General features: G+C 36.6%; 3 protein-coding genes across 11 annotated transcripts in view; 2 read left to right on the top strand and 1 right to left on the bottom strand.

Moving 5' to 3' along the window:
- The window catches only part of LOC123315003, a 33238-nt gene extending 28033 nt beyond the window's left edge, over nucleotides 1–5205 (top strand). For all 4 annotated transcript variants that reach the window (XM_044900515.1, XM_044900514.1, XM_044900516.1 and 1 more), the window contains 6 exons: nucleotides 204–468; nucleotides 1471–1497; nucleotides 1887–2183; nucleotides 2787–2860; nucleotides 3869–3877; nucleotides 4287–5205. In XM_044900515.1, the coding sequence (XP_044756450.1) occupies nucleotides 204–468; nucleotides 1471–1497; nucleotides 1887–2183; nucleotides 2787–2860; nucleotides 3869–3877; nucleotides 4287–4449 (835 nt within the window). In that variant the 3' untranslated portion in view covers nucleotides 4450–5205. The remainder of the gene's footprint in view (nucleotides 1–203; nucleotides 469–1470; nucleotides 1498–1886; nucleotides 2184–2786; nucleotides 2861–3868; nucleotides 3878–4286) is intronic.
- A 1850-nt stretch (nucleotides 5206–7055) lies between these two features.
- LOC123315635 (ankyrin repeat and KH domain-containing protein 1) overlaps nucleotides 7056–27939 on the bottom strand; it is a 35441-nt gene continuing 14557 nt past the window's right edge. For 3 of the 6 annotated variants that reach the window (XM_044901404.1, XM_044901405.1, XM_044901408.1), the window contains exons 8-25: nucleotides 26409–26695; nucleotides 26052–26292; nucleotides 25751–25965; nucleotides 25312–25488; nucleotides 24745–24877; nucleotides 24455–24654; nucleotides 23231–23584; nucleotides 22957–23112; nucleotides 22592–22844; nucleotides 21292–21708; nucleotides 17772–18112; nucleotides 17352–17708; nucleotides 16937–17245; nucleotides 16465–16876; nucleotides 14306–14936; nucleotides 13966–14110; nucleotides 12051–13889; nucleotides 10660–11002 (exon numbers count right to left, since the gene is read on the bottom strand). In XM_044901404.1, coding sequence (XP_044757339.1) covers nucleotides 10814–11002; nucleotides 12051–13889; nucleotides 13966–14110; nucleotides 14306–14936; nucleotides 16465–16876; nucleotides 16937–17245; nucleotides 17352–17708; nucleotides 17772–18112; nucleotides 21292–21708; nucleotides 22592–22844; nucleotides 22957–23112; nucleotides 23231–23584; nucleotides 24455–24654; nucleotides 24745–24877; nucleotides 25312–25488; nucleotides 25751–25965; nucleotides 26052–26292; nucleotides 26409–26695 — 6656 coding nt within the window. In that variant the 3' untranslated portion in view covers nucleotides 10660–10813. Of the gene's footprint in view, nucleotides 7789–10659; nucleotides 11003–12050; nucleotides 13890–13965; nucleotides 14111–14305; nucleotides 14937–16464; nucleotides 16877–16936; nucleotides 17246–17351; nucleotides 17709–17771; nucleotides 18113–21291; nucleotides 21709–22591; nucleotides 22845–22956; nucleotides 23113–23230; nucleotides 23585–24454; nucleotides 24655–24744; nucleotides 24878–25311; nucleotides 25489–25750; nucleotides 25966–26051; nucleotides 26293–26408; nucleotides 26696–27939 lie in introns of those variants that run through there. The other 3 variants (XM_044901407.1, XM_044901406.1, XM_044901409.1) reach the window with 3 other exon arrangements.
- On the top strand, nucleotides 18392–20116 carry LOC123315636 (facilitated trehalose transporter Tret1-2 homolog). Its single transcript, XM_044901410.1, has one exon. The coding sequence runs from the start codon at nucleotides 18539–18541 to the stop codon at nucleotides 20057–20059; it is 1521 nt and encodes a 506-aa protein (XP_044757345.1). The 5' UTR covers nucleotides 18392–18538; the 3' UTR covers nucleotides 20060–20116.

Genomic DNA, 27939 nt, shown 5'->3' with positions numbered 1-27939 from the left:
CGCCCTTCTTAGCTGCAATTATTAAAAAGCGCAATCTGTATATTAAATTTTTGAAAAGAAACCAAAATACGTTAACACTTAACTAAAGATGATCGAATAGAGAGTCAGAGACTGAAATATTGGTGGACTTAAAAGTAAAAAACACATGATAACATTGAAAAGGGTATTTCTCCCTGACTTCATAGGTATTTTTTCATTCACAGCGGTTCTTCAAGACCGAGATTTCTACGCTCTAGGACAGGCACCCCAAATTCCATCTGCGATTCACCCAGTTCCTTAGATGGCAGATCGAATGGCCGACATTCCACCCCAAGTGGTTCTCTTCGACGTTTCGTCCACACTTCATCTCAAGGCTACGAATCCGACGACTCTATCGTTAGATTGGATAGAACAACACAAGCCGCTATCAAGAATGACATTTCCGCAGTGAAGACCATGTTATTCAAACTTAGGGGAATCTTGAATGAGGTGAGTTTCTGAAAGTTATCATCGAGCTTCATTTCATCTGCACTACCTGATTTTGATGGAGATAAGTAGTACATCGTTCATTGCTTTCTGCGATACAACGAACTTATTCGAAGGAACACTGGGGTAGTAGCAATTTATGCTGGCGACAAGGCCTGAATTTACGCAAAAAAAACTGAGCAAAAATATTCTGAATCTCGGTCAGAGCTTGAGCACTGCCACACCCCTTTAAAACACAAGGAGGGCTGTGGCACTGCTTAGGGTACTCTGGTGGTACACCAAGTCGAGTAGCCATCATCACCATTGCTGACGTCCGTAGAGAGTAGGGAACATGGGCGTCGCCAGGAAGGGAAGAGCAGAGGGGGATTCTGCCCTTCATGAAAAACACTCACTAGACGGTGTTTAGGTACAATTTCGTTTCGTCTTTCGTCCCCCTCTCAGCTTAACGACTGGCAACGCCTTGGTAGGGAAAAAGTTTCCTACTTCTTTCATAACTTCATATCATTCTTCAACTCAAAATTAAGTCCCAAAATATCAGGAATACAAATTATAGTTACCGCTGTTTTAAAAAGGATGGCCCTTCCAAAAGATTGAATTTTGAAATAGTCAGATGTAAAATGTAACATCGCAAGTTGTTATAACAACATATACATGAACATGGAACATATACGAGTCTTCATGTTTCAGTGTCTTCTTAGAATCAGCTCACCCTTCTTTACCTATACGAACATGTGAAGTTTATTTTTGCTATGAATCAGCGTACTTTCGTCTCAGTAAAACTATTTTTCTGATACATTCGCAAATGGTAACCTACTAGAATAAAAAAATAAGCACGGGTAGATATGACATACGAAGGGCAACTTAACTTTAATATCTCGATGTAATTCCGCATTCCGAGAGATTTTCCTGTGTTCCATCGAATATTTCTATTTATGAATGTCGCATCATTAGTTATTTATTTTTATTTCGATTTTTTTGCATGTGCTTATTTGCATCCCCGCTCAGCAAACCATTGATGATGCATTGTTGAAGGTGAGTCAGATTTTGATTAATTGGCTCTTAATCTTAAAACAAGAAAGATAGATATCGAATAACCAAGTGTATATCAAATTTCTGATCAAGAGAATATTTATCAGCATTCAGTTCAATTCATCATAATATTGACATTTAAATAACTCCATGAATCATACATATTTTCATATACAGTATAATAGAATTCATTGCTACTAGCTAAACTAATACAACGATTAAATTAACATTGGACATCATATGATGGATATTAATTTCATGAATAGAATTTAAAACAGCAAAAAGTTACTATATGAACCTATGCAGTTGGTTCTGCTAAAAGAGGTTCTTCTACAGCAGACCACATGAGCCATTCAAAAAAGTACAATGGAATTTTTTTCCCACTTTTCCAGTCCGAAACTCGCAACCCATTCGAGGAACAAATGAATGGGCAGAACAATGGTTTGGTATCGGAACAAAATGGATTTCCAGAGGAGGCCGAAGAAGATTCTGGAAAACTGGAATTGATAGACCTCAAGAGGCAAATTCTGTTTCTGCAGGGTCAGTTAGAGGATAAGGAAAAAAAAGTGATGTCCCTCGAAAACCAGCTAACAAAGATGTGTACGGATAATTACTTATCCAATTCAGCACCAGCCTCCACCACTAGTATGAGCAGAGAAATGAGCAATGCAGCGACACAGACTGATAGGGTGAGTGTTTCTTTTTTTATTCAATAATATTCACGAGTCCACAATGAAGAATCTAGAAAAAGCTTTAAGGATTTTAAAACTTATTATATTTTGCATTCAAGGTTTCAAATTATTATTTCGTTTTACTTCAAATCCAAAGCAAGTCATCTTATTTTTCCGTCCTAAAATGGTGATCCACGAATAAGTACATACCTAGTTTCATGGTGCATATGTTGTACCTAGAATAGTTCTAGAATAACAATTAAAAATGTACTAAGGCTCTTCGTTTCAGAGATATAGGGTAATTTATTGATTTGGGAATATTTTTTGGTTTACTGCCTTCTCCAGATATATCTTTCCACCATAAAACTATGTGAAGTTATTCGTTAAACATCCTGTATATTTGATTACCTGTTTCGTTTCTTGAAGTTTCTATAATAACTGATAAGTTCAACTTTATTCAGTTGTTTTTAGTTAAGGGATTTTGTGTGGGAAAAGTTGTCTCTAAATGTTTCACAGTAATAAATATTTTGATGTAGTAGTAAGGGGGGGGTGACATCAATATGTTTCGTAAAACGCCTTTTTTTCAAATTGGAAACATGATTCCATCATTTATATCTACAGATCCGTCGACTCTCTACGGAACCATCCTTGACAAATTGTTCTCAGTTAGAGGCAACTCAAGGAAATCTAGTCAGGTGAGTTCTCATCAAAATAAGAATATATTGGTTTGATGAAATCTTCAAATGCTAGATCACGCTTGAAATTTGAATATGACGAATTTCATAATGAAAGCAGAGAAATTAATTTTTTTTTTGCAATTTTCAAAATATTTCGGAACAAATTTAGCTTTTCATAGGGGCATCATGACTTTTATTGGGGAACACCACCCACATTTTTTCGATTGCCTTCTCGCTTCCATAAAATATCTGTACAATTTCATTTGTATCAGTTTTCTGGTTTTTAAGAAAAAATTAAAAATTGCTCTTCATGTACCATCTCTAGGGAGCTATATGTAAGCAGGAAAACAGGGGCAGTTCAAAAAAAGTTATAAGAAAGGCCCACAGTATTTTCAACTAAGAATCTCCTCTTAAATTTTCTTTGATATTCATCCTCTTGTATATCAATTTTTTTCAACAGTCTACAGTGTTGGTAGATTTGAACTGATATATTCATTATGAATTGTTCAATTTCAGATCGTATATTTTGAAAAATAATTATGAATAATTATATAGCATACTCCATATATCACTACCTATTTGTTTTGTTTTATTTACAAATGTGAATGTAAATATTCATCGAAAATTCTTTTACATGCTCACTTATGGATAGCTTCAGGATTGGGAAGGTAGTTTTTGTAGATTTTCTTATGGGTACCCTTATGTTGTGTACAGTGAATATAATATGTTTCCTTCCTTTATTATTTTCATTTGTCAATTATTCAAAGATCAAATAAATTCTAGTTATCTATTCATATCATTGCGTATATGTTCGCGCCAGACCTTCGTTATGAATAATTGACGGAATTCAGTTTAATGTTTTGAAAATTTTTGAATTAAATGAAGAATTTTAATTTCAATTTTTTTCTCGAATAATATTTTTGTTACTTATACTCAAATCACACTCAATTCTGATTAAATAAAAAAGAAGTTCCTAACAATAAGTAAGAGTATACATCATTCTTTCTTTTTTCATGCTCCTCACAGAAGTTCAGGGTAAGATGAGTATTCTAATATCATTCAGTATTCAAATTATTCAGAGTTAATACTCAATACTAATATTCTACTAACATTTTGAGAGAAACAATGCATGGCCGGTGAAATCGTTAACACCTGAGAGATTAAAAGGACCACTTCAGTCAGTCAAATGAGGGATTTCAATTAAAAGTATCTTTTAATTCTCTGAAGTGCATAAACGTCTGAATCTTTCATAAATTTTTAGAAAAACAGAGGTCAAATCCACTGCACATGTTGAAAACTCACTCAATTAATGAAATTTTTCCTATAATCTAGAATGCAGTGAAATTGAAAGTATTTTGTTTTTAATGGTAATAGATAAATATAAACCACTGTTTCAAATTTCTAGCAATTGGTCCATTATATGTGAACTGCTTGATTTTTACAGTGTGACTGAAACTCCATCCCGAAATAGACCGTCTACCCAGAAGACCACACCTCCAAAAGAAGCTTCAGTGTCACCCATGTATCAACGTAACACTAAAGCACATACTATGATTCCAAGGCGCTCAGAAAGTCGGTCGAGGGCTACGCCTTCATCGTTATCGTGATAATAATCCTATTTTTCTAAGTTTGTAGATAATTTCGAAAAGGAGATATATTGTGACTCATAGTTATTCAATTTGTATATAAGTTATATAGTAGAGAACCGGAAATTGCCTTGATACAACAAGTTTTTATATTTATTTCAAATACAACATAAGGCAGAACAAATGATTTTTAATTTAATTATTTCAGTCCGCAAGCGATAGGTGATTCATTAAAAAACAATTCATATAATTATTTTTCCCTTTATGTAAGATGGTTTTAGAGATTTTTGATTGAATTTTCTTCAATAAAGATATGATATGCCACATGCTGGAATTACTGGAAGTAAACTTGAATTGATCATTGAATTAATGTTGTAGTGGGGCTCAAGTTTTCATAGTGAATGTCACATGTATCTCAGTTTCGTATCATAACTTATCATTGATGTATAAATTAATTATTAATTAACTTAAGAAAGAATAATTTATCTGTGATTTTAAATAATTTTTGTATTATTTTCAACGTTAGTGAAATTCATTAATTTATATATTAAATGTTTCTTGGGTTCAGTATTACATAGATTCGTAATTATTTTTTTCAGTTTTCAAACTATTGTTTTCACTTGACATAATTCAATTTATTTCACTCTTTTTCCTCCTTACTGACAGAGATAATGAGAGGGAAGACAATAAATTAATTCATCACTTGAATCTTCCCTAAAACTATAACATGAGTTTTCTTGTGATGAAATTTATGTTGAATAAAAAATATGAATACGATTTGTTTCTTTATTTCGGTAAATCCAGTAGCGTACTCCACTGTTTGGATCCAGCAGGGGCTATTCCACTAGTTCAACACAAATTTCCCAGAGGTGAGGATTTCCGATATTGAAACGATGGAACAAATGAAGTAAGCAGAGGAAGCGAAGCAAACACCTAAAAATTATTTTATTATCGGTCGGTTTCGATAAGAGTTCTCTGTGTACATAGCAAGCGCAATTCCATTTTAGGGTAGCAAAAATCCAAGCCTACTTCATTTTCATTTACCTAATCAACGTAACCAATCTGTTATCCTTTATCAATAAAATATAGAAAGGTGCCGCAATTATCATATCATATCATCATCAATCAATAAATTTTTGAGTTCAGTGGTTGGAAGCCAAATGGGCGATGACTTATTGGGTGGCAATGTCAAGCTAAATTGACAGAACTGGGCAACTCAACTTTTGTGGGTCCCTAGTCATTCATATATAATTCACAATGACACGGCTGACATGCTGGCGAACAGGGGTAGGGCTCTACCTGGTATATCGCGGCTGAGGGGAGATCCTCGAGAACTGTGGCCTTCCTACAGAGACACACTTTGGAGGGACTGGGACAATGAGTTCCATAACATCGGACAAAGCAAGGGCAAAATATACTCTTCAATGATTAGTCCATCGAAGTATCGGAGTAAAACATGGTTCAGAGATCTTAACGTCCCAAGGAAGGATATAACTACCATGATGAGGATTAGGTCTGGACACTGCTCGAGTCCGGCTCATTTGGCGAGGATCGGGGTGAGGGACTCATCCCTGTGTAGCTGCGGCGAGTTGGGAGACTTGACTCACTTGTTTTTCTCATGTTCTGAGAACGCTTTCAACATAGATAGTTTGTTTCATGGGCTGATTGCTCTGGGGTTCCCACTCCCTCTCTCTGTCAATGATGTGTTTTTATCCAATAAGCCAGAGGTAATGAATATTATACTGGAGTTCTTGAGTGGCTCCAGGATCCGCTTATGATTTTTTTCTTTGATGACTTACCGGTAGTGTTTCAGCACATATAAATCCTCATTCCATTAATCCTTTCAGATCCAGAACACCTTATGTGTGATAACTGTCTACTCCAGGGGGATTATTGAAAAGTCAACATTTTGCCTCAATTACTCACAGCCTAATCTTACATATTGATAGTTGTTCTGTGCACAGAGAGCCAGGGGTCAACCTGGCGTGAAGCTTAGAATCAAGGATATACTCGACGCGGTCTGATATAGACTGGATCTAGACTCCTGCTCCCCTGGGAATCAGACTGCTAGACAGTACCGTAAACTTGGAGATTGGAAGCATAGCCACAGGGCTGTTCCAGGATTCCTAGCCTCTCTCGATATGGGGGACAGCATATGAGAGAGCTGGAACTTTAGAGAAGAAGAAGAAGAAGAAGTGGGTTCTGTAGCACTGGCAACGACTAATTTCACAGATTACAGAGTAGACTAATTTTGACTAGCTTGCTTGCTAGTATGGCGAAACCCGAGTACTTCCGATCTCCTATTGCGCCTCCCATCTTCTTCGTCCTTTATTTTGTACATAATCTGTAGTAGATGTTGCCAAATGGCGAAATAGAAACGAAAAATTAAATTTTGATTACCCAAATATCTTGGAGGTTTTTTGAGAACCTGAAATAAGTTTTTCAAGCAAAACGTCGGAATAATGTGTTTGAAATATGCGAAGTATTGAGGAATAAAATTACTTCATTTACGCCTGAAGGAGGAATCCCCATTCTAAAGTCATTCTAGAATGCACACATATCTAACTAAACATTTTATTTCGATATAAATAATATTACAATTTAAAGGCTAAATTAAAATAATCAACTAGAGTGCATAGAGATATATTCAATTCTTCATGTACAAGCAGCTTTACAATTTATTCCATAAAATTAACCTTAAGACAGATGCGGATCAATGACCGTCATTTCATGTCAAGCAGTTTGTGACATGCAAAAATTATTTGCACACACATCTAGGTATATTATTATAAATAATACATGCATATGTTTTGTAATAGACACATCTGTAACAAAGTCTTATCAGTTTCCTATCGCCAACCCTCTACACCATTTCGAAATATTTACTACAATATATATGTATGTATAATATATATTTGTATATCTTATATAATGTTTAGTATATTTTTCATATTATAACCATGTTCGATTAGCTAAAGGCTCCCGAAGAACCACTAACGAAGCCTTTTCTCCTCATTCGAATTCAGCAAAAAATATAAATTCAATTATTTCATCACATAACTATAAGCGTTCGAAGGAAACAATACATGCTAATGTTGTTCTATACAAAGGAGAAAAAACAAACAAAGATATCATTTACACCCAATCCTGCAGGCACGAAAGTGTAACTTGATGGAACCTGTATAAAGGGCTGTAAACAAATTTATTTTCCAGACTTCTTAAGATGAGAAGTTGCTTGCTGAATTAATTATATTCGCAGATTAATTTTGGGAATCACAGTATAGGAAAGAACAATCTCTTCTGCGAGTCTTTTTCGGCTTCTGGTTGAAGTTATTGTTTCCAATCAGACATGGCCCATACCTACAAAGAAATAATGATGAATGCCTTCATTTGAAAATTGATTCAAGAATAGCAGGGCGATGTACCGTATAAACATCATCACATACAACATTTGCTCTTTCGCCAGTATCACATTTAAGTGATTTATGGTGAGTTTATTATGCAGAGTTGCTAATAACTAATACCTAAGAAAGGGACCAATCTCATTGGTAGATGGCATGCACGTGTTTGCCATCTGCCCATGAGATTTTAATTCTTGGATACTCTGCATAAACTCACCATTAGTGAAGTATCTATGGGCTACATAACACATTTCGATTTTCATATTTTTTATCTGTGTACTTAATGAGCCAATTAAGGTTTTTTCCGACGTAAATGTTTTTGATGAAACAACAGAACTGCCAAACTTATTAAACGACCACACAAAATTGCCAAGTTCTCCTCTGTTGAACGTTTTCAGCTATGTAGAGGATCAGCGGAATTCCCAGAGTAATAAAAAAATTATTTGTATCTCCTCATTTCAAAACTCTCGCTAGTTTTGAAATATTCACCATATTCTTGTATCAGTTATTTAAATATATCTGAAGAAGCTAACTACAATTTGGCGAAACGCATCATGTTTCCATATTATATAATATGTGGGATATTTAATAGAAACAAGATATGATATGATATGTATGAGCTGATCATGTGTTAGAAATATGTTTATATGAGAGATACACAAATCGTACTCCTTATAAATTCCTCCAAATTTACTAAAGTGAATTTCCTGAGTCCAAATCAAGAGAGCCAGGGTAAAGGTGAGCAGATGTTTGTAATAAAAATGTTGCAATTTAGACTATTCTAGTTTCATTTCTTCAATGAGTATTATTTTTTTAGACTGGTGCAACTCTAACAATTGAGGATGCGTATGTATTCAACAGATACTCATGTGTCAAATAATGAATGCACCATATAAAGCTGTAAGTGACCTTGTATGAGGATGTTTTCTCAAACATCAAACATTCATCTGCTGAAAATCAGAGTGATTCGCGTTTATCACTTCCGCTATGTATGATGAAAGAAAACACTTCAACATCAAATGTTAAAAAAGAAGTATGCTTCCAACCAAATCTTGAACCAAGTAACATTAACCACATCGATGACTGATTCATATTGAACAAAGACCAGCACAACATACAATATCATCCCACACGAGGCTATTCGTACTGATACAAGTTTCTCTGCACATCAAACTAGAATCTGAATTACATATATGATTTTCACTGCAGGATGCTCTGCGCAGTGTCCAGACGAATTTAGAAAACCGAATGAGATATGTGCACTTGAACTATACTTCTTTCAGGAATTCAATTATTATAACTTTCTACTGACGATAGTAGAAGAGTTGGAAAATGTACAATCATCCGAGAATATTCTCTGGATTCAAGGTGAAAGGATATTGACCTAGTAGGAAGTATAACTTGAATAATTAAACTAAGATTCTTCCTAATTGTGTCTTCTTTGATTAAAGAGATGAGTAGAATCTCTTAGATTCTACTTTCTACTTGTTGTCTGGGTTCATCAAAATGTTTCTCAGGGAACTTCAAAACTGACAACAAATGGATGAATCTCAATATTCTAGAGTTCTCAGGATGCAACATTTCCACAGCACGATAAGTGGTTTGTCTACAAAACATGTATTTCAGGCTATTAATCTCTAAAAATGAACTGACAGCAGTCTCAAACTCCAGCACCATTAAGAATTGATAACAAGGTATAAAAGTAGGATTGGAAGGTCTCGTGTTGACTCTCCATTCCGCAGTTCTCCAAAAAAGTGGCAATGAAGGGCGTATTTTATCTAGGCATATCACTGTTCGCGAGTCACTTTAGACGCAATGAACCCAGTGGTAGGGTTGGATTCCCCTGGCCATTAGAATAGGTCCTATATGAAGATGTATTGCAAGAAATAAACCAATTAGTGACCAGAAAAGCTGAGGAATTTATTAGAAAATAAAAGCAAATAAAAAACGTTAACAAAGACGATTAACACAAGGTATTCACCTAAAGTGATGTAATATAAATAAATTCCACCTTGGTAATAACTCCAAAGGTGTGACAATCCTAGGCAAGAAACCCAGATTTTATAACTGTTTTTTTTTTTGCCTATTACCTCTCTTAGGTCTTAGTTGTTATAGGCACTCTGCATGAACCCACCATATGGTTGAAATCACGTTCCAATTACAAATTGCGTTCATTGTGAACGAACGAGTCATTACACATACATTCATTTATTATTATTTCTTTCCCACCTTTGTAATTTTCTTTTTCGTTTCCGCCATACTGCAGATGGTGTGATGAAAATATCTATTCATGAGCAAGTTTTGAACTTGAAATCAGGAAGTACATGTATTCAAACTTCATCTCACAAAAACTAATTGAGCTTAAGCCATGCAGTAAGAACATGGTACTAGAGCAGCATTACACACTCCAAGTTTGATGAATCCAGATAGCACATATTAATGCATATGTCATTACTAAATTTTCAACTTTTGAGGAAATGAGTCGACTGGAGATATGAGCTAGCTGCCAGAAGTATCCTTAATGGGAAGCCTCCTGTTTTTGTACTAATACATTTTTGAATCCATTCATTGATATGCCACAAAGCAGAAAATGTGAAAATGTCAGGGGAAGGTTAAATTTTTTTTTCATGCTAGATTCCAAAGACCAATTTCTGATAAAATTTATTGAAACAGTGCACAATTGGCCCAGTTTGCGAATAAAATTGAAACGGAAAAGAAAAACTCTACAAAATCATCGAGCGTTTTCCTAAAATTCCATTTCAATTATTTATATTAGCTTGAAAAAAAATGTGGAGGTGGAATGAGTTAATGAAAAATAAATCCAGTAAGATGCTGATTTCATTTGCTTAATATTTAATTTATAACATAATTTTACATTTTCAGTTATCAAACAATTCTGAAAATCAAATGTATTGGGTAATATAAATTTATACTACATGTCAACTACTGCTTATACAAACAACAAAAAACAAAATAGTGATGAATCATTCTGGATTTTCTTGTCGTAAAATGTGATCGAAATACGCACTTACTTGTTTATCATCCATTAAACTTTGGTGAGCGTTGGCATTCCAAGTAGGTGGCACGTATTCCAAAGGTCCACTCATTTGCAAAAAAGGTGGCATAGAGGATGTGTTGGAATAGTTGGGAGTATTGTCCATTTGCATACCATGCTGAAAACGGTAAATTTCATTGTACACCCTCAACATCGTTCAACCCTTTTGAAATTTTTTGAAATTTTCGAAATTTTGTCGATGGAAAATGAAGGACATCCATAAGTCACTTGTGAATTAAGAACCATTATTCACGATTGTCCATCATTCCACAACATTTCATTAATTACTTGTGATTCATTATGGTCCATTATTCACTGGTTTATCAAACTTCATATCAGCATCACAGACAGAGAGATACAGAAGTGACCGTTCACAATGAATGTAAGGCGTAACTTTAACGTGAACGTAATATTGAGGTAAACGTAACTTCTATTTACAAAATGTCAATACATACATATTTATCAACTGTCAAACATAATTTCATTATTCAATGAATGAATGGAACCTCTTAAAAAATATCTGAGTTATAAGGGTATTGCTGTTATTATGGGCAAAAATGCATGCAAAGGAAGGGGAAGAAACATTATTGAACAAAAAAAATATCAATAAGTTAACTCCCTTATAAAAATACAGGGTGATTCTACGCAATGGCCTAATAGACGTTAATGAAAGCTAAACACAATATTGTGCTGAAAATGTACATGTTGAGGTTTTCAACAATGATCTTTATCCCTACAATATTTTCAGATCTCCGCAACTTCTGGTTATACCGAAAACAAGATACAACTTTCTTATTTCAGATGACACATTCAGTATATCTTTGCATCATTAGATAGCCGATTTAATGGCAATTTCAACACTATACCACACCTTGGCTAAAAACTAAACAGTTTACGAGTTATTTGGATTCTTATGGAAAAAAAATTTGAAAATGGTCACACTTTTTGTGATACACACAAAACTCATATAGAATCACCAGGTAATCACGTCAATTAGAATTCAATTGGAAAACAGTTATTGAGGGGTAAAGTGAAGTTTGACAAACCAAGTTTATATAAGTTTATATAAGTTTTATTATTTGTTCAAATTACGAATTACGTTGATTGTGAACTGACCGCAATAATTAAATATGGTCCAGATTAGAATGAAAAAGAATATTACTTACGCCATAAGTATCTGCCATGGACGGCTCCAATACACCCCTGATGGTCATCCTGTCCAAATTATGGTTTGTCCATCTGGTTTGACTTTTGTCATTAGCCATCATCCAATTGTTGCCTTCTAAGCTAGAATTATAATTTCTCCTAGCTCGTTCGGTACCGATTGGTTGGGGTGGTATTGGTTTTCTGTCATCCATGTAATTATTCTCGGGGTTTTGCAGGGGTGCCATATTGGGCGACATGTTCGGCGAGTTATTCATCAAGCCCAGATCTGTTGGGTTCTCGAGAATTTCACTCCCAGTTGCTCGGGCGATGTTATGCAGAGTGAGACCCGTTGCCATTCCGCTTATCAATTCTGTTTGTTGTTGCGTTAAGGGCTGTTGTAGTTGCATCAATGGCATTTGATTCGTCTGAACCATGCCGCTTCTGTGATAATTTTCCATATTTCCTTTAGGTACGAAATGCATAGGATTCGTACTATCCATGGAATATGCGCTGAACAACGGTGCTTGTTGCTGTTGGTGGGGTAACTTGTTTGAAACAGAATACAAGGAACTTGAGAAATCTGGCGCTTTAGGATTCAACCTAGACATACTGACAATTGGCTGAGTGCTCTGCGAGTAATTTTGATTCCTTCCAGTACTGGTTTGAGTTGGTTGATTGTAGGAGGGTATCAGATGGCTATCTTTTCCAAGATTCAAGACCGGGTTCGATATACTGGAAACTGCCCCTCCTTGATTGAATAATTCACCGTAATAATTACTGGTTGCTTGCATTTCATTCGGAATATTATTTTGTGATGACTGAGGTCTGAGAATAGCGTTTGTCATATGAGATAAATGTTGTGCTTTTTGTGCATCGTGATACTGCGTATATGAAGCCGCAGACATATTCGGAGGCGTCGTACTGTTGCTGTTAGTTTTCGAAGAAATCGGAGAAGACGTAGTTCCTCCTCTGTAACCAGGAGCCTTAGATGCATCAACTTGTGGAGGCAGATCTTGCGCAATGAACTTGGGGCCAGCAGAAGCGGCTTGTACATTAGAATTTCCCGTAGCTGCGGCAAAATTAACCGGCTTTTGCGATTCATCACCCCTTCGCCACATAGTTTGTTGATCGCCGGAATTGAACAAAGAATACTCCAAATGAGCAGACACACTAGACGACAAAGGATGACAGTCTTCGTTGTGGCTCAACTGAGACGTTGGCTTCTTTATCGGCGTCGTACATCTCACGTGATCTCCACTTCCACCAATACCAGAAATATCGCTCGTGGACATGGTTACGAGGGTCATCTGATTAGATGACGGAACGTGCGGAGTTTTTCTGGGACTCTGGAAGTGCTGCATCGTAGGTGGAGCAGAAGCTGTCGGTTCCGGTCGATTGTGTTTAACGGGGGAAGAATGGGCCACGCTTGTTGGCACTCGTGTTATTTTAGTCGATATGGGCTCGTTGCCCGAATGCGGCATGTTCATAGCGGATTTCATGCTGCTCTGCGCAGCCGCCGCACTCGGAGGAGCTGCACTCGCATCTGTGAGCTTCGCAGCGAAAGACTGGTTAGCGGCAACGGTTTTATTAGACGATCTGGCTCCGGGATTGGATGAATTCTGAATCGAAGGCTTGATCTGGGCCGAAGGTTGATTGGCGTTCTTCTCGGCTTGGGCGATCAGTCTCGGAGCGGTATTTCTCGTGTTTGTGACGATGAATGACGACTTGCCCTTCGGCGCTACGGACGGTACTGACTTCGCTACCGAACCTGTGTTCGTCATAATACTCGTCGGTACGGATTTCTCGATCTTTTGAGAAGGAGGAACGGCATTAGCGGCTTTTCCAGTTGCTTTTTTGGTCTGAAAGAAGAATACGGATGAAGATCAAAAGAACGCATACAAAGGGATACTGGAAAGGTTAGGTTTGATGACTTACACCAATCTGAGTCTTATCCCATAGAGTAGTTGTTGATGGATTTGTTTTCACCGCTTTAGGTAGCATCTGCATTATGTCTACATCGGGATCTTTAATCAATGCAGCGATTAATGTCTGCGAGAGTTTGATGGCATCTGGCGCACCTCTATAATTGAAAGTTTATATTAAAAAATTACATCCATCATAGGCTTTCTACAATTCGCAGTTTTCCTTGAATTCCAAAAACGTGATCTTTTTATTTCCCTTTACACAATTTTTGAGAAGGCCATTTTTTGGAAATTAAGGAAATCATCGAATTGAGCTCAAAAAATTTTCAAGTTTTATCGAGATCATAACTCACCTCAATGTGATTATTCTTTCACCTTGTCCTTTGCTCTGTTTTTCCACCTCTATGTGAGCACCCGTTGCACCTCGTATGGCATTAATATTGCTACCCCCTCTTCCAATAACCCTAGAAATGGCGTTCAAAGGTACAGATACTTTTTTAGCGCCGGTTTCATTGGTCGGAACAGTTTGAACAGAAGATTTTCGCACTACTTCTTTCCATCCTTCCTCTCTTTTCAAATTCTGCTTCGGACTGGTATTCTTTGGGGAATGATCGTCGTGGGGTGGACTCTTTTTGATTTTACTCGATGGGACGTATTCATTTCCGGTGGCCTCGAAATCGTCCCGTTCCGCGGGGCTCTTGCCCTCGAATATCAGAGTCTTCCTGATATTTTGATTGTGTTTTTCATTAGACTTCTCGGTTTTATCCGATGGTAGGTCATAAGGTGTTTGCAATTTACTTGGGCTTGGCCGGTTGCTGTTCTTGGCATTCGAAGCGTTTTTCTTCTTCTTTTTATCTTTTCTTTTGTCCTTTGATTTAATGTCATTACTCGAACAACTTCCTTGACTATTCGCATCAATTCCACTATCTCCCTCTTCCTTGTCACCAACTTCTACTGTTCTTCCCGGAGATTCAACTTGGCATTCTGAAATAAGTCGGTTAGTTATCATGTTATCCGTTTCAGAGGGCGTAGATTCAGAACCCATAAAAAATTTTCTGTCTGTGTGTTATCTATTGTGGGTTACACAACTTTGAAGCTATCGAACAGTATTATGCAACAGATTGTTGTTAATCCATGAAAAAATTTAATTTTCAGTTATAACTCAACAACAAATACAGGGTGACAATTTGAAAACTTGCCAGTCCAATTATGTCACGACAAGGATGATTTCAGAGAAAATGCCGGAACAGGCCAATTTCTATTCGTAGGGGAACATATTTTGTAAGCCAAAACCTCCTCAACCCTAGGTGTAGGAGCTATTACCCCTAAATTCTCAATAGGAAATAGGGGATGAGATATACCTCCATTGAAAGATCACTTGACCCTCTACATGAATACTATGGTTTGCAAATTTTTATTGAGTCCTTGAAGTAGTTACAGGGGCTGACAATTTAAAAAATTGCCAGGCCCATTAGGTCTCGACAATGATGTTTTCAGAGAAAATACCGGAACAGGTCAATTTTTATTCTGAGGGGGACATGTTTCTAGCAGAATTGTAAGCCAAAATCTCCTCAATCTTAGGTGTAGGGGTTATCAACCCTAAATTCTTAATAGAAAATAGAGGGTGAGCTATACCCCAATTGGAAGTCAATAGTATTATGTAGAGGGACATATTGTCTTCCAATTGAGGTTTAGCTCACCCTCTATTCCCTATGAATAATTTAGGGGTGATAGCCCCTACTAGCTTACAATTTTTCTCAAAATATGTCCCCTTCCCTTTGAAAATTGACCAGTTTCGGCTTTTTCTTTGAAAACATTCTTGTCGAGGCATAATTGGCCCAGCAAGTTTTCAAATTGTCACCCTGTATTTGACCATTTTGGAAAATGAAAATATTCTTCATATTTCCTCGTATTATGCGCCGATTTCGTGAATATAATTCAATTTGGCTTATGTTCGAATCTCTTAAAATACCTCTTGTACGAAATGAAATAAAGAACGATAATAAAACGATAATAAATGATCGAATATTGGAGATTAATCTAAGAGCTTAAATAGGTGGTTGCAATCTGAGTTCGATAATATCATAGAAAATGAAATTCAATATTATTCGCCAACGAAATTGCTGTAACTCATTAATCATATTATAAAATACTACTTCGTTCGCCAAATGAAATGGAAAACGTGTTTATGCTTGGTTATATATCAGGTGGTTCAAAAGTCTGTAAACGGTAAATTCATTTCGCGCACAGGTAGAAAGTCGGAATTCTGATAGGTTCTTTGGTAGGATGCTTGGAAAAACTGCAATGTCCGATTTCCATGGGTGACATAGCTCATTATGAAAACTTTTTGTAACTAGAGTTACTTCATTTTTTTGCATTGAGAAACGGAAAAGATTTTTGATGTGGATACTTCTTGCGCTTCTAAATCCTCCGAGTATAAATTTTTACCGTTACTCACCGAACCGCCACCCTGTATTCTGTTATCCCTGTATGACAAATAAATTCAACTCACCTTCATCTTCCTTCTCCTCTGTTTTGTCTGTATCAGGTTTGTCATCATAATTTTCATTTTTCTTGTTTTCTTCAAGCAGTTTTCGCTTCTCTTCTTTCTTTTCCATCTTTTTCTTCTTTTTCCTCTCTCTTCTCCTGGCAGCTGCCAACTTTTTGGATTCTTCCCTCGTCCTTTCCATATCTAATTCTTCTAACAAAATGGTGGCGTTCTTATTCGCCTTGGCTGCTTGTGTTTCTTTAGCAGCTTGTATGATCCTGATGCACTCTTGACATTTTTCCATAAGATCTTTGTCATTAATGGTAGATAAATAACGAATCATCTCTTGTTCGCTAGGGAATTGAGTCACTGAATGTACCATCCACTTAACAACTTTGACATGTCCCTTTCTGAAAGCTGCCATCAAACAGGACACCTGGAAAAAATCGACATTTAGTATGATTTAAGATTAGGGCTTGAAGCCAATATCACTCACCTTCCTATTATCTTGAGAATCAATATCAGCATTGACATTATACAAGAGTTCAACCACAGCTAAATGTCCTCCATTTGCGGCTAGCCAAAGAGGCGAATTGCCTTTTTTATTTTTGACCTCAACTAGAGCCCCTCTACACAATAGGAGTTCCACAAATCTAACATGACCTTTGTCAGCTGCTATCGTCAAAGCTGTGTCTCGAGATGATGGTACTGGAGTAGCATTGACATCAGCGCCTTTGTCTAAAAGTACGCGACCAACCTCCACATATCCACCACTGGCTGCTTCCATCAACGGTGTCAATCCAGTCTGAAATAAAAATGTTTGTTAATTTTTCGGCTAGAATCGAAAGTGTATCTATTTTATATGATGGTGTAGTGTTAAACATCATCAGTCAATTAAATTATAACATTACCTTAGCTCTGTGTTCGACATTGGCCTTCCTATCTAACAGAAGACTGACCACCTCGTGACGTCCTTGAAAGCATGCCAAAGTCAACGCCGTGTTCCTATTAGTCTCGATCTGGGCATTGATATCACTACCCATATCAAGCAATAACTTCACAGCAGCTGTATGTCCATTCATTGCCGCAAGCATAAGAGGCGATATTCCCAACTTACTACCAGTACGAGAATTTATCTCAGCACCGTGATTTAGTAGTAACTTAATAATATTAACATATCCTCCAGATGCTGCTAAACTCAGGGGGGTGTAGTCTGATACATTTCGATGTTCCTTGTTCGCATTGCGCTTGAGTAGCATTTCTACGACCTATAACAATAGTTGTTCGAATTTAGTTGCCTGTTGTGCCTATGATAACAAAGATGACTTTACCTCGTATCTTCCACCAGAACAGGCTAAACTCAAAGGAGTATCTTTTGTTCGCTCTGATTGTGCTTCAATATCAGCATTGTGATTGAGTAGAATGTCTACCACTTTTTCGTGCCCAGCTGTAGCAGCCAATATCAGTGGGGTGAAACCTTTTTTATCGCGATGTTCAATGTCGGCACCTCTATTCAACAATAGTTCTACCAATTCCTCATGACCTCCAGCACAAGCTAATGTCAAAGCAGTATCATGGTTGCTCTCAGTTTCAGAGTCCACGTCCAAACTTGGTGATACAATGGGGTTGGGGCATGGTTGCTGGTTGTTTGCATTATTGTATTGTGTAATAGCTACAAGAATGTTTTAATTAGTCCTGAATTTCGACATGAAATATTTGGAAACTTTGAAAAATAAATTCAAGAATGACGTTTGCTCGTTAAGGATATGAATAAATGATATTATCAGAAATTTGTTAAACTGGCTAGTCGGAAATCGTATCTATGAACAGGAGACTTTAGAGTTTTTTTTTTGATATTTTTTGGCATTAAAATATTTATGTTTCAATGTTAATAACATAGAGATTCAATCAGAAATGTCAGCTCTATAACAATCCTAGCATTCGCTGACAGTTTTTCTGACATAATTCAATGTTTTATTTGCATGTTTACATATATTTGTATTGAGCCATAATAAGAACAAAATTCAACAACCAAACATGTATTGCATCTCTTCTTAAGGGCAGAAAAACCAGCAGAAGAATAACAAGATAAAAAACGATGTCAGTTGTAGAAGATTCCGCCACAAAACATTTAGAAACTTCTAGTTCTTTCAACAAAGAATTGAGTGCCCCAGTCCCAGCTCCTATTCAGAGAGATCCAGTGGAGGAACGAAGAGCAAAATGCACGTTCTCTCAGCTAATTACTGCTGTTGCCGTTTCCCTTTTGTCTTTGGTCATGGGATACGCAACCGCATACACTTCACCAGCTGAAGCTTCCCTCAGAAGGGATATGTACTTGGGTAATGGTGAGATATCCTGGATTGGCGGACTATTGCCGCTTAGTGCAGTTTTTGGCGGGCTCTTGGGTGGCATTTCAATTGGGTATTGTGGAAGAAAGGGAACCCTTTTTCTCATCAACATAATATTCCTCATATCGTGGTTGCTGATATATTATGCAGAAAACTTTTACTATATATACGTGAGCCGATGTCTGGCAGGATGCAGTTTAGGACTGGCCACACTAACGCTACCAGTTTATTTAGTTGAAACTTTACAACCTGAAGTGAGAGGTGTCCTTGGACTGTTACCAATGACCTTCGGAAACATCGGAATACTTTTATGTTTTATATACGGAATCTTCGTCGAATGGAAATTCTTAGCTGCCATCGGAATATTGCTTTCTCTCCCATTCCTGGTTTTCTTCTTATGGATAATTCCCGAGTCGCCCACATGGTATCTTCATAACAACAAACCAGATAAATGCATGAAAACGTTGGCTTGGCTGAGAAACGATAAACAAGACGTGACGGAAGAATTCAACAATTTGGTGAGAGCGCACAACGAAAAGAAATCAAGAAACACAAGATTAACCACCCTGTTCAAGCATCCCAATCTCAAGCCTCTGTCGATCATTTTATGCCTCATGTTCTTTCAACAATTCAGCGGCATAAACGCGGTAATTTTTTATACCACCTCAATATTTCGAGCATCCAGATGGGACCTATCTCCTATGGTTTGTACAACCATCATTGGTTTGGTTAATTTATTGGCGACATTTCTCGCGAATGGACTCATAGATAAACTTGGAAGGAAATTACTACTACAAGCTTCCAGTATAATGATGACAATGGGTTTAGGATGTTTGGGGTTCTACTATTATGTGAAAGAAATACTAGACGTTGACGTTGAGGAGTATGGTTTTTTAACTCTCATCAATCTGATAATATTTGTTGCTGGATTTTCGATCGGATTCGGACCAATACCGTGGCTGATGATGGGCGAGCTTTTACCACTCGAAATAAAAAGTCTCGCTGCCGCTTTAGCTACATCTGTCAACTGGATATGCACTTTTGTTATTACTGTCACATTCCCGTCCATAACGCAAATGTTTGGTTATTTTGCCGTTTTCTGGTTTTACTGTTGTATGGTTATCACCGCTGGCTTACTCACTTGGCTATTTGTACCAGAAACAAGGGGAAGAAGCCTTGATGACATTGAAAGAAGATTATCAGGACATCAAAATATTCAACATGCCAAGTCAATTGCTATGTTAAAACCTTTTCCTGCAACCACTATGTAATGTATGATAATTATGTATGTATTAATGATAAAAATTTCATGTGAAAAATCTCGTATCAACCCAGAGCGCTCGTGCTGAGAAACGCAAGTATGGAAAAGGCAGATAATAAGCATAAAAGTTCTTGGGACATGCCTTTTCAGAGAATCCTCGTAGAATTTCAAAAGGAACATAAAACGAGAAGGCATTATTCCAAGATAAAATAAAAAAAACAGATTAAACGACGTAATATACTTTGTAAGTTAAAATCTCCTACATGTCACTGCAGATAAGTTAATAACTCGTAGGTAGAATGAAATATATTATTTAGTTTCATTTTGTGGAAGGAGGAATCGGAATTCATTCATTACTGTTGCATAATGAATCAAGGGAAAACAAACAGAAAAAATCTAAGCTATATTTTTCCTATGTATCAGATTTCGCGTCATTGCATGTCAAGTTCTTTCAACATTTTGAATTTCATAATCAACTCTATACGAGTGGTGACATCTGACAGCAGATAAACCAGCAGCGCAACTTCTTGAAAATAACTACATATTTGTTAACTTTCTGAAAATAGTATGACAATGAAGATATGTTGATTGGTTGCAATAAAAAATTTCACCGAATTCATTTTTCTACAGCAATTCTTTTGGCCTAGCATAACCTGATATCTTTGATAACATGTCACTACAACATATCGTCAAGAAGGCTATGGAATTTTGGAGGTTATATATCTGAGTGTAACAGGACATCAAAATTGATATGAAAACTTGTGAAGAAAAACTCCTAGCAGATTTTCACAATATTCAAAAGGTTTATTTATTAGCATTATCAAATGTAAAGGATAACTAGCAGAAGGGTCGTCATCCATTCAAGCATGTTATATCAACCATCAAAATTATGTAGCCCACTTGACGAATATTTCGCACGTTTGAACGTGAGAAGGGGTGGTATTTGAAAATACCAATCTGTCATAGTTAGTAGTAGACAATTGTTTAATCTCTTGTTCATTGTGCTAACTCAACGTTCTACAGAATATTTTTGATTTATATTGAATATCGCCAGCATAGGAAAACAACGAATTAAGTAATCCTTGGTTATTTTTCCTTTTGAAAAATGCTGTAATCCCTAATCGTGAAATGAAAATCCCTAATCAAATATTGAGCCCGGTTTGCTTAGCCGTCGAATGAAAACTTCCGTTATGCAACCGCGAAAAGGTTAAAACTGGCAATAAAATAATTCCATCGACTTACCAGAATTAGGGTCGATCTGGTAGGTCTGATTCTGCTGGAAATTGTTCCCGAGCTGGTTAGGATGCCGTCCCAAACGCCCCTTTTTGGTTTTGACATTATCAGTAACTGATGCAGCTTTAGGCTGTTTCCTCGTGTCCAGAGTAACATTAGACGACTGGGACGTCTGCGTAGCTGCTTGCACCTGCCCCGCCGTCTGTTGCAACTGACCTTGTAAAATTTGCTGCTGGTGTTGAAGTTGGTAATGGTGTACCGATTGCAATTGGGATGCGTTAAGATGGCCGGGGTTCTGCATTTGGAGAGGTAGTTGCTTGGAAGCGTTCACATACTGTTGGGTAGGCGATACAGCGATTGCTCCTACTGAAGGTGTACCTGCGCTCACTGGAGACAACGGTTCAGCTCCGGTAACACTTGGACATGCTAGATTGGAAATAGGGACTGAATATAATTTACATTTCCTCACTAAGGTATTCAATAATTTTCCCTAGTGTAGTTCACAACTGCACTGGCATAGCAAGCTCGTGACCAAAAGAGAGAGTAATTTTTTTATATGTTAAATCGCCTAAGAAAAAACGAAAAGAGCCATTCAACTAAGCGACCTTCAACAAAAAGATGGAATCAATTAAATAATCGTTAAGACCGAACGACTGCATCGAGCTCCATAAAATTTTCAGATTCATTACTAGAAGAGTTGCTCTTTCAGAATATGTATCACATTTCCATCTAAGGTTATTGTTATTGAGAGATAATCGACTCGAAATGTGACTATCGAAAAATTTCCAAAAAGATGGAATCGATCAAATAATCGTCAAGACCGAGCGGCTGCATCGAGCTCCATAAAATTTTCAGATTTATTACAGGTTAGTTTCAGGTGGTCCCTGCTAACAAGAATAATATAAAAGAGGTCCCTGGCCAAGAAAAGGTTCGGAACCCCTGGTCTAGCGGGACACTAAGGCATTGAAAGTTGATAAGACAACAACGTTCGAGTCAACTTTATCAATTGTGATTGGCGATACTGAACAACTATCTTATTCCATGAACTTTATGCTTCAAGATGAAGGCCTTGCGTCGGTCGAAATAAAATCAAAGTTGCTCGGAAATCAATGAGAATTCAAAAAAAAAAAATTTTAAAAGCAGTAGCGTACCATTTTTTCTCCAAAAATACTCAATGTGAAACCCAAATGGAAGCTACTGGCAAAACCAATAATATCGGAAATTCTTGTCTCCCAAAATGAATCGTCACTTGCTATGTCCAGTTCGGGATGATTATTTAGCATACTAAGGCTTTTTTTGAACTACTTACCAAGATGCTGCGACATGAGATTAATTCCCGCCTGAAAGCCTGCCTGATAAATGGCTCCACTTTCTCCTTTATTCGGGACACCAGGTGCTGTTAAGTAATGTTCATAGGGGTACAGTGTATGCATAGGAAGTTGGGTGCCATTTGACTGTACGAAGTACTCGACACGCGAGAGATCCGTTGAAGGTGATAAATCTTGCTGAGTGGCTATAGACGCAATCATCGATTCTTCTAACGAGCTTGGATAGGGCTGAACCTAGTGTGTGGGAAAAAACATAACCCCTGAATAACGTCTGAACAACAGTATCAAAAACATATTCGATTATAATGAAATTATGTGATTATGCATTACTTATTTTCCAACATACCTGAAGTCCATGTTGGGCAAGTGATTGCTCCCCACTTTCTGCTGTAAAGGTGTCTAAAGAACGAACAACTTCTTCAACTGAAGAATATTCCTTGTTCAGTATTTGAGCTTTAGAATCACTTCCTTCTGAAGTTGTACCGTATTCGATCCTTGATTTCTGAAATGAAACACAAACAAAATATTAATGACCTAGAAAAAAATTTGACCTTTTTTTAGAGAATGAAAACACCCAATATCAAATGACTAGGATCTAGTTCACATATTTCCAAACTCACATTTGAATCAATGAAAGTCCTGAGAGTGGAATTCTGAAACTGCTGAAGAATTGAAGCTGTTAATAAATTCTCACTCGTTTCTTCTTTCAAGACTAATGACTCTTGATCTAAGTTATCTAGATCTATACCAGTCATAGTTTGCAGACTGAACTGAGTGGTTTTAGGATCATTTTGCTGTTGGATGATTTCAGCTTGTTGTAGTGTCGATGCTGACACGAATTGATTCTGTTGCTGGATTTGAAGTTGCTGCGAGTAAATATTGGGCTGAACAGACAATTGCTGTTGCTGTTTGCGGACGTTTTTCCCTTCTTTCTTAGCTGGTTTCGCCTTAGGGCGATCACTAACAGCCGTGGTCTGAAATAATTCATGCAATGATGCAATATGCAATCAAAATGTTATTATTCAAACAGCTTTGATAGAAACTGTCATATCCCATCTAAAGTTTTCAAAATTGACACTTGACGTTATTTTCGTCAACAAATTTCAAAATCTGTCATTCTTTTATTCAGTCGCAATGTGCTTGGCCAGAATGTAATCTGAACAATCCAAAAAGTCGTAAATTTCCATATAACACTTTCATAGATAAACAAGAATATACTTTAGAGCGTCATTCTTTCTTAACATCGCCGAAAATGGTTAATTTTAGACATATGCTTAGGGGGACATTTTTTATTGGTTTTCTGGAGTAGAATCGTATTCCATTCCTGTTTGAAATAAGCAAGATTTCCATGAAAATTTAAAGAAATATGCGGCATTTCTTGGTGAGTAACCTGTAATTTTTTTCATCAAAATTAGAGTAAAAAACGTACAACACGGCTTCAATAATAGATCCTGAACATTACATTCTTCTCTATGACCATCTTTGTGATCATCCCGAATTGTGAATATTCGTCTAAGGCTCCTTTCACACCATCAGGTTTTTTACCTGAAAGCAGCCCGATGAACAATTAGTCATAACATTCATCCCAATCTCGAATCTGGAAACTATAAGCGACGCCCAAAGTATCATCGGGAATTTCATGAAACCACGGCCGCCTATAGGGCTATAGAGGTGCTTCAGGAGGCTGTGATGAAAGTATGTTGCGTAGTTCTCTGTATAATTTCAGTTAAGGTTAAGAAAGAATGACCGTGTATAAACAGCTGATCAGATGAACTACTAAATGGGGATTCGTAGTTTTATATCTTCATTATGAAATTAATTAAAAAAATTGGAAGATCACTCACCTCTTTAACCTCGCTATGAGCAATATTCGAAAACTTAACTGGTTGATTGGCGGTGCTGGTAGTGGCAGTGTTTAAGGAAACAGTAACAGAAGATGACATTGGAGTAAAATAGAAAGATGGTTGAATGGGATTGTTGCCCAATGCTCCTGCATCTCCTACTGCAAGCTTGAAGGTAGGCGATTGCAAACAAGTTGTTGAACCTAAGACGAAAACATTCGATATACTCGTTCACGGTAAAATTGTATCATTCTCAAGAGTAGGTCTAACCTAACAGTACAAATTATATTCACCTTGTTGTTGTTGCATCCCTAGATCTATACTAGTCATGTTAGGAAGAGTTACAGAAGAACTGGCAGCAAATTGTTCCTGTGTGTATTGAAACACAGGTGGTTGTTGTTTCCCATGGAGCTCTCTTTCCACTTTCTGATGAGACAAGAAAGATTGAAATGTCGAAATTGAAAAAAAGCGCAAATAACGTTTGTGAACTCCGATATATCAGTTCGAAAAAAAAAAGTTCAAATATTTCAATACCCAAATTTTCAAAAAGTCTTGCGCTGGCCCTTTTGACACATTTTGTCAAATATCTTGAGGACTGTATGGAATCAAGAAAATTTTCAACAGCACAAACTAGCACAATTCAGCACAACTTATTTCCTCGAAAATCGAAAAATGCTTGGACAATTTCGCTTGAATTAGAGTATTATAGAAGAATTATTATGCAGGTTTCTTATGCAAGAGAATACCTTTGTGCTTCGACCTTATTGAATTTTCAACATGCTTGAAGGCCAAGCCAACTAATCCAACAATTTTAGTTTTATAATAACCGAAACACACAAAAAATTAAGAAATATGCTTACGTGCAATTCCTCGAGAATCTGCTGTTTCTGTGTTGATCCCTCCTCTCCTCCAAAATGCTTCTTTCTATTTTTGATGAATTCAATAAGAGTACTATTTTGATCCTCCTTCTGAAGGAATTCCATGGCTGCTGATGAGGAAAATATATCATCTTCGAAGTCCAGAGGCTGAGATCGAACCTAAATATAGTAGATATAAAATGAATATTGGAACTTGAACCAAATTTATACATCCCAACACTCATCTAAAATTTCTCTCCTCTATTTATTATAAAACTGTAACATATTTCTTGTTATTTTGGTGGTTGCTTCAACTGTATAAATTTAGCGCAATATGAATTAAGTTTATAAAGTTAAAATTTTTTTGAACCATTTAATGTCAGCATTTTGTGGTTGTGTTTAAAAAATTTTAGCTTTAAAGAAGAACTCTGAAAGAACATACCTGCTGTGCTTCGGCAGATGTTAGATTACTCTCAAACACATTTCCAGTCGATTGGCTCTTAGGTAAAAGGGATTGCTTTGCAGACTTCTTCCCAAGAGTTTCTTGACTTCGACTGGATCCAGCCATCTGCTGCTGTTTATTGATCTCATTTGTTAAATTGAGATCATCCTGAGGTATTATCCTAACTGCTTCAGGAACTTCTTGCAACACTGAACCTGTAATCAGAATCATTATGGTAAATGAATCACCAGAAAAATGTTAACGAAAGGAAAGCAGGATGATCTAAATGAGAATAGCCCACCTGTAGGTTGATGGAAAAAGTTGACCGACTGGCCGGAAATATTCTGAGCGACTACTCCCTGACTCAAGGATTGATCTCTGTTACTAATCTGCGACGAAGCTATGGAAAGATTAGTAGTCGAGCCAGCCACTTGATGTTGATTTAGAGCTAGGGATTGAATCGAGTGTGGAAAGTCGAGGAGTAGTTGCACAACATTTGTATGTCCTCCCTTTGCGGCTTCAATAAGCATAGTAGAATTATCCTGAAAAGGTGTTTCTATGAATTATAGCTTTCAAATCTTCAGATGATTGAACATAAATATGACAACCATACTGCTAGGAAGTTGAAGAATTTTTATTTTTCTCATCATACACTTACCTTCAGTTTGTGATTAGGATCTGCATTCTGGGACAAAAGCAACTCGACCACTGCCATATGTCCTCCAGCACAGGCAAGAGAGAGCGGAGTGTGATCGTTGTTTGTGGTCTGCTTGCGGACATTTGCCCCTTTTGAGATGAGGAATTGCACAGTGCACAAATGTCCAGCTCTGCAAGCCTTCATCAAAGGAGTTCTGCCACCTTCAGACTCGTGTTCCAGATTGGCACCGTATTGTAACAGAAGGTCGGCTACATCGGTGTGACCATTTTCACAGGCATATGTTAAAGCTGAAATGATTTGAAGCGATGCTTTGAATTGAATAATCCTGGATGTTTTATAAAATCAACTTTTACCCCAAAGGGATAATTTTGAGTAAAGAACGCAGCAAACAGGATTCACTCAGTGTGAAGTTAAGAATATACAGCTTTCTCTTACTGTTTTTAATTACTTCAATTTTTTTTTTAAACTTTTTGAAGCGCCTGGACCCAGTGCATCTCTATCTTTCCTATCATTTTCGTGAATTTTTTATAAAGCCTATCATTTCATTATGCTCATTTTCACTTGAGTATACAGGGTGTTGCAAGTAAAGAGTCCTCTAGAAGTATCTAGAGACCCAATAAGATGTTTTTCTTAAAATGTATGTCCGGGATCTATTCAACTAAAATACTGCCTTGGTGTGGCTTTGGGTTATGACGTGAGTTGGGCCAAACTTCGTCATTTCAAATGGAGCACCACATATTTTATTACATCTTTGTGTCGTTCACAAAATTTTAACTACGACTTATTTGAACTTCTCAACCAAACCTCAGAATTATTAATTCATTGGTCTCAAATTTGACTTAAAGATAGTATGAATTGATATAGTTACAAAGTTGAAAATTGAACAGTCCTAGTTTAGCTCAATTTCTGATATAACCGAAAGTACAAACGAAACGGAAATATTTCAGTTGAATAGCTAATATCCTGTCCATTCCTCATCATGGTTTTTTTAAATACTTTTAGAGAACACTTTGCGAGAAACACATTGTGTTTGTTATTTCTATATTGTATCACAATTTTTTCTTCATTGTATTACATTGATTGGTAACTTATCAACGAATAATTTTGTTCATAAGAATATTAAATGTCTATATAGGTGGCCAATACTGAAAATTGTTAATTTATCTATAAAATAGACTGAACAACATGATTTTCACAAAATAGTTCCAAAACCCTTCAGCAAAAATCAAGTAAGTCAGTCTATATGATTTTACAGTACAATCTCTTCAAATGAAACACTGCCACCCTTTTCATGTTACAGATAATCCAAAATCGAACACTTTCTTTCGCTGTTATTCAAGTAAAACTCAATTCGTTTTCCTGTTTGAAGTTTTATTTAATTTGCTTTACTTTTTCAATATTTAAATTCGACAAATCCAAACAACCCTGAATATAATGATAAATTTAAATATTATTGAGATAAATATCATCATTTGTTTGGATTGACATGTGTTTGGGTTAAAGAGGTTGCACTGTTTTAAAAAGAAAACTA

The sequence above is a fragment of the Coccinella septempunctata genome, chromosome 6, assembly GCF_907165205.1.
Source record: "Coccinella septempunctata chromosome 6, icCocSept1.1, whole genome shotgun sequence".
NCBI classification, from domain to species: domain Eukaryota; kingdom Metazoa; phylum Arthropoda; class Insecta; order Coleoptera; family Coccinellidae; genus Coccinella; species Coccinella septempunctata.
This window is presented reverse-complemented; position numbering and strand designations above follow the sequence as displayed.